This window comes from Larus michahellis, chromosome 3 (genome assembly GCF_964199755.1).
Source record: "Larus michahellis chromosome 3, bLarMic1.1, whole genome shotgun sequence".
Taxonomy (NCBI): domain Eukaryota; kingdom Metazoa; phylum Chordata; class Aves; order Charadriiformes; family Laridae; genus Larus; species Larus michahellis.
The window spans coordinates 49,328,938-49,346,098 of record NC_133898.1 but is presented as its reverse complement, the minus strand read 5'-3'; the positions used below and the strand labels follow the sequence as shown (position 1 = coordinate 49,346,098).

Sequence of the window (17,161 nt, the reverse complement as noted above, 5' to 3'; positions counted from 1 at the left end):
CGAAGCCCCTAGCTGGATGAGGAAGATGACATTTACCACGCTAATTGCGTTTTTATTTTTTTTAAATAACTAGATAATCAAGCTAACTCTCTCTTCTTCAAATGATCCTCTAAACTGAGTTTCATCTCTGAATGTAAGTCAGAGATCTGGGCATCTAACAAACAGCTTTCAGTCCAACATCTCCACTAAATCCCTGAAGTGGCTTTAAACTGTCTGAAAGCACTTCAGTACTGGAGTATATGCAAGGTCAAATGCAAGTTTGTATTCAAAGCCTAATCTACTTGGATAGCACTCAAAAAAACAGTTTATGTTAAGTTTTATATCCACTGCACACTATTTGCAAACAAAGCAGGTATTAGCTTTTCCGGTGAAACATTTTTTTCAGATGAAAAAATATTGATTTGACTGAGCATTCTGTACGAATAGACTGAGTGTTGTTTTTAATAGGAAACTAGCAAAGCACCATTACTGCTATATTACAGAACAAACCAAAATAGGTGGATTTTTTTTATTAATCTGTTTTTGTAAAATAAGTCTAATCTTAAACTTAGGAACTAATTTCAGGATGAATTTCAAAAATTTCAGAGTTTCCCACAAAATAGAAACTTGGCTTAATTAAATTTATAAATGGGATCGGTCCTGTCAAAAATAACAGTATGTTGGGTTTGACATTCCAGAAAGTGTGACATTTAATGACCAGACTACAGAGAACTTGTACCAAGACAACGAGCCAGTGTTGAGACAATATTTAAAAGGCCTTCAAGGAGCAGAGATCTACAGTAGAACAAGAAAAGTCTCCAAAACCATACAGCTGTACAAGCAAGATTCCTCAGAACAAGTCACTGCCACGCACAGGAAAGGATAAATCTTAACTACATTGAGTTTAATAGCAGAGGCAGACACTAAAACGCACTGGATCCAGAAAACTTGATACATAATGCTTACATCCATAATGGCAAAGAGATCCAAATATGAGACAATATATTCTTTCAGTAGTCTCGTGGTATTGTGTGGATTTAACCTGGGGAGCCCATTAGCACCGTTTGACACAGCACATGCACTCAAGGACACACTACAGTTCCAGGAATATGGCTACGCAGACTTCTTCCCTCCTTCACAGAGACTGTCGTTGCTATTAAAAAAGTCAACTAAAGGAAGGCGAACTATCACTACAAAGATAATTTCAGTCAATTACACCTCTAGCATCTAGTTTCTTCTGCAGAATTCAGACTTTGTGAAGATATAGTAATCTAAGTCCCCTTTTCAGACTATATTAAATTAAAAGCATATAGCACAAAGGTATCTTACCTACAGAAAAAAAAGAGTTCCGTTCTCTCCACCAACTTGCCTTTTGCTTTTCCAAACAGGTTGTTTTCATCTCAGATTCACCAAGATCCAAACACGTGTAACAGAACTTGAAGACGCACTTAAGAACAGTCAAACCAGGCTCTCCTTCGCTTTCTCTGCTTGCTCTGCAGAACTGTCCTCAGACTTCTCTACTGGCTTCAGCAGATTTAGCATATACAGACCAAAAGTCTTTCTTCCTTTCTAGCTCAGCGCCAGCAATAACTTTTAAGATTCTCATTTTGCAAACCAGCCAAAATCAAACATTTTCCATTTATTTTGGGTTTTGGATGATCTTTGAATTCAACTAGATGCATACACTAATCCCTAGACTTTTCTTTAGGTTTTAGTGTAAGCGAATCCTTATTTGGAACATTTTGGCAGATCTTCATTCCTGGTCTAAACTACCCTTTTATTCCTAGTTGGTAACCTGCTATTCTTTAGGCTCCAGGGGAAAACATTACACAAGAGCTAACAAAACACGTCTCATTCGGATAAAACAACTAATACACTAAGAGTGCAATATTCTGGCTTAAAAATAGTTAGCCCTTATATTTGGCTTTCCTGGAATTCCCTATGCCACAATTATGCAATTGAAACAGCTAATATATCAGGAATATAAAACTGGAATTAAATTCAAAGGCAACCAACAAACTGAACCTTTTAAAGAACTGTAGATAATTTCTAGATACTAAAATACATACATATGTGTTTGAGGAGGGTGTATATAAATACGTGTCAACCTGACCACTATTACTTTTGCAGCATAAATTTTGGAAAGTAGAGATTAGAAGTATTATGCTTTATATGTTTACCTATACTGGTCTCTTTGCAATGTACTTGGCATGACACATCTAGAAATATTTTTCAGTGTCCTGCAGATTATCCTTTCCTATGTTTTCTCCATTTTACAGTAAGTCAGCATTTTTCTCTCCAAACTTCCTATAAATACGATTCTTCTTCCTAACAAACAATTATTTAGCATTACATTCATTAAGATACAAATAGCATACAATAACCATACACATGCAAAACATCAGTAGTACCTTAGGCTTCTTATGCATGCATCTTTACCTGCATCTTTTTATGATGGCCGGAGTACACTCTTACCATCCTTGAACTGCCTGTAAGTCCTACTACAATACAAATATATAACTACATACTATCTTTCTGTGTTGCAAAAATATTACACTTTAAAAATAGTAAAAAAATTCTTCAGCTTTCTCTAACAGTAAAAAAATGCAAGGGCAAAAAACCCCACAGGAATTTAAGGTACCTATTATATGTGCAAAAAAACTATATACATGCAAATACACATAATTGCAAAAGGACAGTTGCATTATACAAAGTTTTTTTCAAACTTTTCAATGTACTGATTTTCCCCTAAAATTCTACTGGAGCTATGCGTCCCTGAATAATGAACAGACCTATCAACAACAAGCTTGCTTGTCTTAATTATATCTTCAGATCTCCTTAGAAGCAAGCTATAGAACCCACAGCACCTGCAGATCACTGGTTGAAAACCAGTGCATTGAAGACACTCAGAAGACAGCTTTTGGAGTCAGCAAGGTTAAAGGAAGTGAAGTATTAGCATGACTACACACATACTTGCACTATGCAGAAGCATCCAAGCAGCACTAAAACAGATTCAAATTAAGTTTAGTCTGACACTACTATAAAATGGTTGGTTAAGACTACAGCAAGCTCCCAGTCAAGAAGAGCAGAGAGTAGATCGGTTAAGACTGTAGCTATATAATTCACATAATCAATTATCTGAGCCTGGAAGAGAAAATAACATTATTTTCTGTTAAATCTACTGGTGTTTTCTTACCAGCACCTGTTGGGCCACTATTGACATATATCGACAACCTTGCAGAATATAGATACCTTAACTAAGCTGGACCCTTGATAGCTAAGGGAGCAATTTACCTGAAAAAACTACAGTAAATTATAACTCATGCTGAGCTTTGTACTCTGACAAGCTGACTACTTCCATATCGGCACAGGTATCTCTGCACAACATTGCACTGTAAACATCCCAAGAGAAGCAGCAAGTAAGTGAACCTGAAGTTATCCTAACAAAAATCACAATGCTGCTTTCCCAAATCATAGCACAAGGCAACCCATGCCTTAAATCAACTTCCAGTTGAGCTACTACAGGTGATGTTAAATTTAAAGAGTCTTGCTGTGTCAGAACATTCTACTGAGTAAACTTTGTTTTCACTAGTGTAATCTTCTGCCAGAAAAATGCAATTATTTTTCACAGTGCCCTTTTCTTTCAGACAGACAAGTTCCTCAAACTGTTAAGTAAATTGTAATTCCTCCCCCCGTTCTCCAAGTTGTAAAAAGAGAACAGCTTTTCTGCATATCACACTTTCCCCAGATTAACAGAAAGAAATGCCAGCGCCATGTCTTCTGAAGGAAGTCATGTGTAACTCAGTACAGTTTTACATGGATTTTAAAAAAAGTTATGACTGAAATCTTAAGTCCATAGTTTTTATTTTTTGCCTTTTGTCTTCACAAAAACTACAGTGTTCCTCTAAGAATATTCTTCTATGAGCTAATTTTACAAGTTTCCTAACTTGTAGGAACACAATTCATAACTTGTTGAAATCTACTATCAGCACACATACAAACTCCTCTCTCATCTCAACACATTTTCTGAGAATACTACAGACCAAATATTCCTGCATGGCATTCCAACATTTGTCTTCCAGAGTTCTTCTCTACCTAAATGTAAGAGTTCACTATTTAAGCTTTAGGCTTGTGAAAAGAGGTTTGGGGAAAAAAGCTAAATATAATCAATATGGCAATTACTCAAAGAAGAGATGCAAGCCTTTCCTGTTCAACTAAGTTCTACTATTTGAAAATGCTTCCAAGAATTTTCCATCAGAAAATACCTGTAGCAAACCAAGAATGCAAGCATTAGAATTAACACAGATATTAAGAAAAATAACCAGTTGAAGACGAGTTTAAGAGGAGATTTATCAAGTGCTGCATAATTATGAATAGTTTTAACATATTTTAGCTGTGTGCTACACACAAAATAAAAATGCCACCATAGCACTATAGGGAATAAGAACAATAGAGAAGCAGCTAGTATTCAGCTAGGTTAAAGTTCTCTTCAAAGGTTAAGGAATTAAAGAACCTAAACTACTTGTTTCATACCTTTTATCCAATTTAACTACCCAGAATGCATCAGTTTCTTTGGCTACTCATTGCTGCACCTGTTTCCAAAACATCTTCAGCTGGCTTAGCCTGTGACTAATGGCAGCCATTTCCAGGGAGTGGCTATTTAAGGAAAGATCCTTGCTGTGATTCCACAAAACTCTTCAACATGTTAAAGAACAGAGAGTAAAATTTTTGAAGTTGCATAGGTGATATAAGACTCTATTCACTGCTTTCAAGTGTGCTGAAGCTATTCTGTAAAACCCATTTTTTTTCTTAAAAGTCTTTAAGCCTCTTATATTAAAACCTCAATTTTTTTTAGCCTGTTTTCAAAAAGTAACATTTGGGATTACTAAAGTGAAAGAGAAAAAAATCTAAGTTTTACTTGATCGTCTTCTGTATGTCAACAATTCTACTGTTACTTTCCATGTGAAACCTCATTCTGTTCTGAAAAGTTCAACAAGAGGCATCCCAAGAGGTCTTCGGTACCCGACAATGCAGCATTCTCACAATACCTACTCATAAAATATCAGTGTCTCTGTCATATCAGCAGGTTACAGCATCAACTACATGTCACTGAAATTCTAATTAATTATATTTTTATGACTAACGTTTTTCCCTAAGCCTAAAATGATTAATTGAAGCAAAATTCTGAAATACACAGCTTAAAGAATAAACCTCCCAACACTACCACATGACTGGTTAGCTCACTATAATATTTGCTTTCACAGAAATATCATGCATCATCACCGCTAGAAGTAAAACACTCAGCTAAAGAGTTCACGCTGGCCCTTCTAAGCAGTTGAGGTGTGCCCACATACTCGTTCCTGTACTTGGCTGGAATGTCATTTCAGTGGGCACAAAAGCTGTAGTAAGAGAAACTGCCAGGCTAAAGAAAAGATGTTGCAATTCCTTTAAGACTAAAGAGTTTTCCCATAAACAAAGGGTAGCGCCAATTGCAGATGGCATTCGAGTATTGCAGTGTATTTTTTTCCTTTCCAAGTTTAATTCTGAGCAAGCGTAGTAAGGATATCCAGCTACAGCAATAAGACAGCAAAGTTCTGGAACTGTATCTGGATATGTCTGGAATCAAGCACCTGAAGTATACCATCTTCCTTTTTTTTTTAAATATATTTCTATGAAGATCATAAAAGCTGATTTGCTTCCTCAAAATTCCAACTAAGTAAACACAGTATACACAACTAGAGAAACTTGATGACGCCAGCTTAAGTATCACGAGTGATTTTTAATCCACATAATAGATGCTATGTTTGATATTTATTGTAAGACCATAATTAAGATTTTATTACACCATTTCAAATGTTCAATTAAGTGCTCTTGCACAACAAGTTCTTCCAGCCAGAAACAGACAGGATTGTTCTCTATTTTAATGCAAAATAAAGTATAATTTTACCGAACTGAAATCAGAGCTACTGAAGATATATAAATAAAAATAGTCCACTCATTTAAAGCTGACCTGCTACCACTTTAGTTGTTATCTAGATGCTACCGATGCCATGTACATTACCAGTGAAAAAAGTCTGTCATAGGGGGACATGCACCTATCTCTCTATCACTGATATACTATTATTACCCTGTGATCAAAAGAGAATTTTTCTTACTATATAGAATGTAACAAAAGCAACTCATTCACTTTACTTGCCTCTCAAAACCTGAATCACCCTACACTAGTAGGTATACATATAAATATATACTCTCTATTATCTGAGAAAAGTCAATGTATGAAATAGAAGATTTATTTTAATACAGTGAAGTATGTTTAACTTCTCAATCCAAACATTTTGGCTACCATCAAGCAAAGTAAACTGAAATCAGAGTATTAGCTCAATAGTCAAACAATTACCAACAGAGAAAAACTGAATTACTGCAGACATACACCTAATATACATACTAATACTTTCTGCAACTTAATGTTAAATTATCACAGGAAACACAGTTAAAACAGCAGCCTCAGCAGCCCAATTCCGAAATGTATCAAGAATAGTAGAATATATTTGAAGTGTGACTCTGCAGGTTCCAGCCCATGCATCCAATACCGCCCACCATGAGGTGACATCTTTTGTAGTACTTAATTTTTAGAAATGTAAAAGCTGCACTAGTAATCTGTAAGTAAAGGAATGAATCCAAGCTTTAATGTCTTTTACATTGTCCAATATCGGAGGAAAATAGGCATGAAATTCCCATAAAGATGACAACACTGCACTGTTACCCAAATCATGTTCTATGGGTAAATGTATGTGGATTGTCATTAAAAAGTTCTGGAAGAGCACCTCAGAATAAATCTGCATTCAAAAAATGGAAATCACTTAAATTTTAATTATTGTCTCCATTTTTGTCTCTGTTCCAGGCAGCAAGGTATTGGTACATATTATACTCTGATTTTTAAACTATAGCACAGTTTTATTTATGCTAAAGCGCTTCACTATCTCCCTTGATGCACATCTAGCATGAAAACCTTCTAAAGAAATTAAAGTAGAAATTTATAAAATTATTGCTATGTTTTCAAAAACGCTTTTATATTTATGGAAGCACAAAGATTAAGAATTATATATATTTTGTTTCAAGTTTAGTGATTTAATTTGAGGTAACACTGATTTAATATTATAGCAACCATCTATCTTTCAATAAGCAGTGCAGAAGAACTTAAAAAGTGAAAGCATATTTATTCCATCAGAAATTCCTGAATTCTGAAATGCTGGTGTAACATGTACTCGTTTCCAAAACATCTCAACTCCTTACTATTTCTCCCAGGAGAAGAAGTTACATTAACCTAAGTGTCACAGTACTAACAAAAAGATTAAGCTAACACTCTTTCACTTAAACACACATACAGGATATTGGAAAGTCTATCTTTCACCATTATAAATTAATTTAAAACATTTTTTGTGATCTTAGAAGAATGCATTCTGCATTCCTAAGAATTTTTGAATTCAAGAATCCTACTTTAAGAAAACATGAAGGGGACTATTTTAAATGTACAAATAAGAGATTTAGCACCTGCAGTCTGCTGTTGAGAGGATAGCTGAAACTCTGAAGGAAAAAAACTATCACAGTGGATCAGGCTGCCCTGCCACAAACTGAAACACTTTTTTCAGATCAGAAGAGAATGTGAAAAAACACACACAAAAAATTACTCCCTATTACATTATTTATTACCAGACGAAACCTTGCTTCAGATACACATCCCATTTCCCTGCCCTTAGAAAGATGGTGTAAACAATGAACAGTAGTAAGTTAGAAGGTCACCTAAGAGGGAAAAGGGAAAGGATCCCAGACAAAAGCTCAGTAAGAACCCCAGCTCTTGGACAGGAAGATAACAAATGTCATCCAAATTTTTGCATTAAGTTTCTGATAACAAGCAGAAAGTATCATACACATTACCATCTCCAACTGCCATAACTCCTGACTGTCTCTGCATCTGCACTGATCTACCCATAAATACATACAAAGTATGTATTTATTAACTTTCTTAACATACAAAGAATCAAAAGCTTGACTTCTCTTCCCTTCGATTTCCATATCAAAGTAAGAATGATGTAATTTATCCCCAAATTATTGTTTCCAACTGTTTTGATTTGGAATAAAGGTAGCACAATTCCTTAATTCTTCCACTCAATGGTAAAAATACATATTGTCAGAATGTATTAACATAAATATTAGTTACATGAAGATTGCAACCTTTACAGAATAGGAATCTAATATTTGTAAATACTCTTCTGCAGAAAAATATAATACCAACCATTTATCTACTTTGGGGGGAAAAAGACATTATTATTATTATTATTATTATTATTATTATTATTATTATTATTATTATTATTATTATTATTATTATTAATGGCATTCTTTCCAAGTGTTGAATAAGAACTTGAGGGGAGTGGGAGAAGCAAAGCTTATGTTGGCCTCCTTAAAAAATACTTTAAATACTTTCTTTTTTGTGTCTAATACTATCTCTTCTTTAAAACCTGTCTATTTTTTGAACTTGAAATCAATGTTTATCCTATCAAAAGCTAAACTTTATTCATCATCGTCAAGGCACATCATCAATTCCATTTAATCTTTTCACTCAACACACTCTAGAAAACATGGACTTCAAACCTATAGAAAAGTGCAGCATTCTAACTAGTAAGCAAGCCTAGAAAAACCTCTATGGCAAGTTCACATGTAGACAGTTTACAAAATGTTTAGCCTAATGACTGCAAACTGCTAACTTGGCAGAGGGATTGTGAAGAAGGTGTGTTCAGAAGCAGTTTAAACCAATCCAAATCAGTCCCAGTGCACTACTTCTTTCCTTTCCTTGTTTTCTCCATCCCAATGGTAGGGATCAGACAGGTCAGGGACTGGCTGCAACTGAAGAGCATATATGTTTTATTGTTGTTGAGTTAATTTCAGTTTGATTCAGTCCACCCTGGGACCACACAAATGTACTGCTGACACAAAAGACAACAAAAATAAACAGCCAGGAATGAAAGAGGGAGACAAGACTGCATTCTTCCATGACCATACAAGCTTAATTTGACAAACTACTTCGAAACCAAATCCTTTGCTGTAGGTTGTTGGAGCACAAACCAACTGATTAAACACTAAGAACAACAGCAAACTTGCTCTTCTGCCCAAGAGAATTGTTATTCACCAGGTAGTCCAAGCTGGGTGATCTGCCGCCCAACACTTAGCTTGAATGACTGATGAAAGCTGTCTCTAAACAGCGTACTCCTTAAGGTGGTCTGCCAAAGTCACGATCAAATACTACGTAATATGGGAATTCTGGTAGCTTTTGGCATACTGACTACCCTCTTCACTCCAGACAACATGCAGGCTTAAAGACAACAGCAATGGGAGCAAGTAACTCCAGGTTAACTGGAGATTACTCTTGCTATTGCTCACAGTAAGGAAAATGCCTTCTCATATAAGGTAGTACAATGTTTCTGCTTAGCTCTTAAGAAAAATGTTCTTTATGATGCTGCCCCACACGTTCAGGAACCCCCAAAATATTACTCCACGTTCAATTAATTAATATACACTCACTAAGGAAGTCACTGTCACCCCTGGTTGCACATAAAGCAGGTGGGTCACCTCAGTGCTAGGTTTTCTACAGGTAACTCAGCAACACCCTCCACCACCCTGCTCTGACAGTCTCACACAGCTGCCTTTCCAAAGCTTGCTTATAAAAACACTTCTTGCTAAACAGGTCATGACTGCTTTACATGCCACCTTCCAAGCCAAAAAAAAAAAAAAAAAGCATAATAGTGCTTTATTGAATTTACTCCCTGGTTCAAACTAATCTTCAGAAGGAAAATAGATGTCTTGTCAAGTATAGAATATCAAAGTGGCTTGCTGTCTTTTCCATACATGAATTCCCTGAAATACCCTCTCATCTGGTCACCCCATGTTAACAAAAAAAAAAGAACAAAAAACCCCCTCCAAATACCCAGATTTATGACTTTCCATCTAAACCTTTTAAAATAATTATTAAAACACATATTAAATCACTAACATTTAGTTTGTGCATAGGGCTAAACAATTTGCCTTAGCTCCCTGCAGGCCTTTTGAAATCTTCTAGAAATCTTTAAAAATCCATTCCATGCACAGACAAGCTTATATCCAGCAAGTGGCAGTAAGTACAGTAACTGGACAAGACTGGAAGTGCTACACAGGAAAGCAGAAAAGAAGTATTTGTTACTGAAGCACGCCAACTAAAGAGCAAGCAGCTATACAAGCCCTGACTTACCAACATTTCTCAACTCTGACCTGAATCATATTTATGGCAAAAAACAGTTCAAAATCCCTGTTTAATCAGTTTTGTACATTTCTGTAAAATAGCTGAAGTGCCTACTACAGTAAACAGAACTGCAGAGAACCTACTAGAGCATTTCACAACACGCTAACTACTTTCAGGTAAGTACAAACTGACCAATAATCTAGCATTTGGATGGCTCTGTATCACATTAGGGTGCGAAGTAAATTTCAGCAATAATTTTTTTCTATAAACTTTGTTATGTTTTTCAATGAGGAAAACTCAAATTCCCTTTATTTTTAGTTTTCATCCTATTATAAAAGCATGTATTTCTCAAAAGTATGTATCTATAGGATTTAAACAAAAATTTGAAACCAATTTGCGACAACAGTATCGTTTCCATCTTTTCTGAAGTCAGCCCTTTTTTTTATTAGTTTACATAACCATTGAAACACTCAGTTTAAGTATTTGACAATGACTGTAAAGCTTAATACTTCAAAACCACTGCATTTTGTTTTGAAAGACTTCTCAACTACAATGCAAAATTTCCTTGAAAACACAGACACACAACGCGCATCACAACATGCTTCTGCACTACGTACTGGTTTCAGATTACAGAGTGAACTGAATAACCATCTCAGTGTTCTAGTGAAAATATGCATATTCATGGTTCTGTCTACTAACATTTTTCTTAGACTATCCTGATACAATAGTCATGCTGCTGTGAGTGTGTTGATCCAAAAATCCTTCACCAACTTTGATGATAATAATACAGGCAACTTAACTTTTCTAATGCTCATAGTTTATTACAACTTAAGTCTTCCCAGTCTAATACAGCCTTTTTTCCACTAGGTGGTCTAATTAACTTTGAATCCTTATCGACACACTCAACTACTGAACAGTCACATACTAAACATGCAGATTTGAGTTCAAGACTTCCATGTTGCTTAGCCACTGTAAAATATACTAAGATTAGCATTTCAAAAGTGCAAACAACCAGTTTCAAAATAACACAGATTGTTCCAACATGACTTGTAATTGCTTGGTGCAAGTGGTGTTTGCTTTCCTATCTACATAATTGTGCAAGCATGAGGAAGTCAATAATTGCCTCTGATCACATGTTCAAACTGAAATATCAGGACAGAATTTAAGAAAATCATTTTTCATAATGCAAAAAACAAATGACAGGGGAAAACCACCTCTTAAGACTTACCTGTTCTCCTACCTCCAGCACAAAAACTACTCTAATGGTACTCTTCATCTATTCCTCTATAAATCTCCATTTCTGCTGTAATTCAAATAGTTAACCAGAAAGTGAAAGGTCACTACATTCCATGACCGGTTTCCAGCCTGCATAAGAGCAACAGGACTTTCAGCTGACTTGTGCTCGAAGTTGGAAATTAGTCACTGAAAAGTTTACTGGATATTTCACTTTTGTCCCCTGCCATACTGGCAGAGAATACGAGCAACAGACTGATGGGCTTTAAGGGAAAGCAGTCACAGCATCAGTGTGCACGAGTGATCTCTGTGGAGAGCTAGAGACATCACTAGGAAAGATTAGTGAAACCAAAATGTAAATTCAAGATGAATGAAACCAAAACAAAAATCAATCATAAACTGTACACATGGCTTCCTTTATTTGTTAGTGTGGCAGCTTTGAGTAAGCACTCAGGAACATGTAGTGCTACCAAATAGAAGTATCTGAAAAATATTAACATGCAAATAGCATCAAGACACTTAAACAATCATTTCAGACCACTTAATTCATAGCGCATTGCTCTAGCTTCTGGGATATCCACTGTTTTTATCTCCCATCAGCAGTGAACTTTTTAACTGCTGTGGGTGCATTACCTTCATTCACATATTTAAATATCAAGCACACGCCATGATACATACTAAAAATCTCAGGAGCATTTACAACAGTTCGTAGTACAAATCATTGGTGAAACTGAGCTTGTGTTTATTTCTTTCTTTAAAAGCAGAGACTCTGCTTTCCTGGAGTTAATTTCCTGACTTTAAGGAAAAAATAAAAACAAACTATAATATTTTTATATATATTGCTACCTACTTAGTAGGTAGTAATTTGATGGCACGCAATTAGTTTTTAAATAATCAAACAGATTCTACATGCTTCTGAAGCATACTTAATGCAAAAAGACCTTATGTAGAAGGTGCCCAAGTTAAACAAACAAACAAAAAAGCGTAACTACAACATAAGAATCATCCTAGCCATTACCTGTACAACTGTATTGACTACTATCAGAGGTCATTCAACACAGGAAAAAGCCTGATTTAGTAGAACATCACAATAATGAGCACAATTATGTCAAGATTTCAATAGTTCTTGTAAGACATATTTCAGTATTTCAAGACTGCCTTCAAGTGTTCTTTGCAGTCCATGGGAGGACCGCTTAATAGGCTAAAGTTACTAGTTTATACAAGGGACTTTATTTACTTGGATTAAGTTGGGTTATTGCGGGGACAACAATTACGCCAACAGCTTTGGAGGTGGTAATCTCTTAGCAGGCAGCACACCTCTCTTGTCTCAGAGGGTTCCAAAATGCAAGAGCATGAGTGACTTACAGCTTTCTATCAATACAACTTGGCGCTCCTCCTAAATATCCCTCACTGCGTTTTACAAAGAATGATAAACATTCTATCCATACTACACAGAAGGGAAAAATGAGTAAAGCTAAATAAGTTGTTCAAATTCACCCAAAGGGACAAAGTTACCAACAAGGAATCCAGTTCTAATGCTCCACGCACCAGAATACACAACCCTCTGCACCTGAAGGAATGACCGAGGCATAAATCACATCAAAGGCCTGAATTGTGCAGTCAGCAGCAAGTCTCCAGTCAGCAAACTTAAAGTAAGTCTAGGCCTTAAAGCATTACATCCTCTACATGCTGAATTGTCCTTGAGGCATAGTCTTTCAATAACTTACAAAATAAATGCACATAAATATACAGTCATATTTAAACAGTATCTCAATCTGTACAGTCAATGTTACCTTGCAATGATACAAACAGAAAGCTAATATTTTTCTTAAACACAATCCTTACTGCTTCTCTTGGATTAATTTGTATCCTTGTAAACTTAGAACATAAATTACAACCTTAAGCCAGGCAGAAAGACTGACGCACTGTATTACTCCTTAAATCTTAAAAAACAGTCTTGTTTACACTGTTGAATTTCAGAAATTTCTGTTGAAATACAATTCTGTTAAAAGTTTCACTGTAACAACTGAAGCTTCAATGTAATGACTTACAGATTAACCTCACTTAACATTACAGGGCACAGTAAATAAAGTACTAGGAGTTATCTCAAGCATATGTAAATTTAACACTACACACACACAAATTGAAAAAATTCAAGACTTAAACTTAGCATATGAACGCCCTGGCAGAATTAATCCAGATTTAAAAAAGAAATAAAAATGCAATACTAGCACAAATTTTATCAAAGAATAAGCTGGACGCTTTTTTTAAAATATGGCTCTATTAGCAAGTTTCTGTGTCTGGTACTTTAAATTTAAACATTTGTTATATGTTCAATTCTGCCTGAACTGGGTCTCTATTTCACGGAGAACTTTGCATTCCACTTGTGATCCGACCTCCTCATCCTCCCAACTGTCTATCTACATATTTATATGGCTCTGTAACCACAGCATCTGAACCTAATCTCTATGGTAACGGTAAGATTTGTTTACATGGAAAAAGAATATTAGAAATGTATGTAAATTTAGCTGTCATTTAAATAAGTGTTTTTCCTTCTGGGGGAAAACAGCTGCCTATACTGCCTCCTATTTCTCTTGCTTCCATCTCCTGAATCTCCACCCGGCAATGAAGCTCCATATCATACTACTTCAACAGCCTGTTGTTACAAATACATAAATAGTTTACTTTAATGAACAAGACGTGTGCAGTATTTTAGATCTTAACACTTGTTAAAGAAAGATCATAGGGAGGGCAATTAAAACATGATTTTTAAAAAGATACTGTTAAGTCACCAAAGTAAAAAAAAATACGCTAAACCTTTAAACGCTATAGAGAAAGACTGTTTGCTGCTCAGCAACTCAGATCAATCTAGAAATTAACACAGTCCGTATAATTTACCATTTCCAGCAGTGAATACAGTGCTAAGTACACATTTTACATAATACTCATTCACAGACAGAAGGCACAACTCTGATACTGCAAGATCCCACGTACAGACCTCTCTCTCTGATTCATAAATACCAAAGAGCTGATGTATGACAGGTTTGTAACAATTACTTTTTGTAAGATTTACAGTATTTTGAAATGAGATTTACTGCAGCCCAGCAGGACCAGGAGCTGAATTACACAGGGGGTCATGATAACATAAATGGCAGTTTGAGCAAGACATCATCAGCAAAATGGTAAAAAAATAGCAAGCTCAGTTGTTAAAAACCAATTCTATGTGCACGGATCTTTGTCACACAGCAATACAATTTTTTTCTATAAAACTTGCATAATATATTGAAAATAAATAGTCTAGAAAGGCCTATAAGAAGAAAAATAAGCAACAATGAGGTATATGAATACTACATGGCACTGAGAAGAAAACTAGAACCTGTTTGAAAATCTTTCTGCACCTTACAGCAGTCATTTCACTGCAGAGAATCTCTTACATGCACCCTTCCTGATCATATCAAGATTATTCATTCAACAAAACTCCTATTAACAAATAGAAAGTAAGTAAATCTACCACGTAACCTCTATTCAAGTAAACACGGTTGTATAGCCAGCATTTCCCCTGCAACGTTACTTTCTCAAGCAGGGTGACTGTCCCCTGCTCCTCCATGAAGCAAGCTCAGTCCAGGCAGCCATGTCCTTATTCTCCTACAAACAATGTTTCTGAAGGAGAACAACCCCCGCTCAGCGAACTTACAGTTTCCCCCAGCATAACGCGGTGGAGCAAAAGCCTGCCCCACCGTCAGCAAGCGAGGGAAGGCACCGAAACACAGCAGCGGGGGCGAAGCAGCCCGCAGTCTGCATCTGCACCAGCACCGAGCCCCGCACCGGGGTCGGGACAGACGGACTGACAGATAGGACAGCATTTCTTCATGCGATCCTCCCTTCTTTCCCCTCCCAGCCACACACGCGAGTGTTTTACCTTCATGATGAGCTCAGGCTGCGGTAAAAGCCTCGATAGGGGCTGAGCGGCCGAGGCTGGACCTGGAATTTAAAACAAAGCGCTAAGGCACCCGCACCAGCCGCTCGCATCGGGCGGGGGGAGGGGAGGCAGGGATCGGGGTAGGGGCGCCGGGCTCCTCACGAAACTCCCCTTTTCCTTCCCCGGATCCCCCTTTTCTCCCCGGTTATCCCCCTCCCCTCTTTCTTCGGCCGCTGCTTCCCCTCCAGCTCCCCCACACCGCGGCTTCCCCTACACTCGCTGCCATTGACGCCATTTCTGTCAGAGGAGGAGAAACTTGCCACAACAACAACCCACCCTCAGCCTCTCCGGCTGCCGCGGGGCGGGGGGGGGAGGCGTCCCCGGCCGCCTCCCCGGGGCGCAGCGCCCCCTCCCCAGGCACCAAGCGGCGGGAGGGGACCCGTGGGGGGTCCCAGCCCTGGGGACAACCCCCCCCTCCCCACTTTACCGCGGGGAACCGGAGAGAAGGAAGGAGGAGAGAGGAAGGGAGGCTCTTCCTCCATTGTACGAGGAAGAGTGCCCGTGTGCGCGGCGGGGGAGCGGGGTGTCGGTAGCAGCCCCCCCTCCCCCCCCAGCGACATACACCACACACACACACGCTTTTGTAGGGGCTGCGGCTCCGGATCGCGGCGGCTCCTCCTCCTTCCCCCCCCCTCTCAAATAAAGGAAAGCGCTGACTCCGCGGCAGGAGTTTCAGCAGCAACAGCCGCAACTCCCCGGCTGGGCGCAGCGGGTCCGGGCGGGGGGAGAGGGGGAGAAAGGGAGGGCGGGCGGGCGGGAGGCGGCGGAGGGGAAGAAAAGGAAGAAGAAGAAAAGAAGGGAGTGGGGACGGGGAGGGAGGGAGGGAGGGGGGCGGGGAGAAAGGGGCCCGACCTGCTCGGCGGGGACACGGAGCGTGTGTGTGTGTGTGGAGGAGGGGGCTCCGTCCCCTCCTGGCGGAGGCGGCTGAAGAAGCCGTCGGTCCCCTCCCGCATGCAGGCGGCACCCGATCCCCCCCCCCCGCCCCGCCGCTGGGTGTTTTGGGGGGAGAAGTAGGGGGGGGAAGGAGAAGGAGGATCGACGAGTCCCGCCGCAGTCTCGCTGCGAGGAGAAAAACAACCGCCCCCCTCCCCCCCGCACGCACGCCCCGCCGCCGCCGCCCGGCCTCGCGCCCCCCCCACGGGGCCCCGCGCCGCCTCCCCACCCGCCGACGACAGGGCCGGGGGGCTCCCTTCTCCGCCTCGGTGCCGTTACCTTTGTTCCGCGGCGCCCGCCCGCTACTCCCCCAACCCGAGGTGGGGGGGGGAGGAAGGGAACGGGGCGAAACCTCCTCTCAGCTCCGGGCCCCCTTCGGCCGGCCTCAGCCCCCGCTTAACGCTCCGGCAACGGCTCTGCTCGCGGCGGCTCCGCGCGGCGGGGCCGATCCGTCCTGCGCGGCCCCGGCGGTGGCGGCGGCGGCGGCGGCGACTGCTCGGCTCGGAGCCTCTCGGTCCCCCTCCCCCTCCCACACCGACTGACTGACTGACTGACGGACGGGCCGAGGCACGCCCCTCTCCCCGCCTCCTCCATTGGGCCCCGGCGCGCAGAGCCCGCCCTTCCCTCAGCCCCATTGGCTGCCGCATCGGAAATACTGACATCATTTTTCTCCACTTCTATGGAAACTGAGGCTGGGCTCCGGGGGTGCTCATGGGTGACGCAGTTCTCGCTCGCCGCTGCTCCCGCCTCCAGAAGCGGCTCCT

At 39.5% G+C, this 17,161-nt stretch overlaps 1 protein-coding gene across 1 annotated transcript in view; it reads right to left on the bottom strand.

Moving 5' to 3' along the window:
• Nucleotides 1-16,999, bottom strand: part of ARID4B (AT-rich interaction domain 4B) — a 95,615-nt gene extending 78,616 nt beyond the window's left edge. Inside the window, exons 1-2 of the mRNA XM_074580095.1 lie at nt 16,677-16,999; nt 15,405-15,466 (exon numbers count right to left, since the gene is read on the bottom strand). Coding sequence (XP_074436196.1) covers nt 15,405-15,410 — 6 coding nt within the window. The 5' untranslated portion in view covers nt 15,411-15,466; nt 16,677-16,999. The remainder of the gene's footprint in view (nt 1-15,404; nt 15,467-16,676) is intronic.
• Between the last annotated feature and the right edge of the window lie 162 nt (nt 17,000-17,161).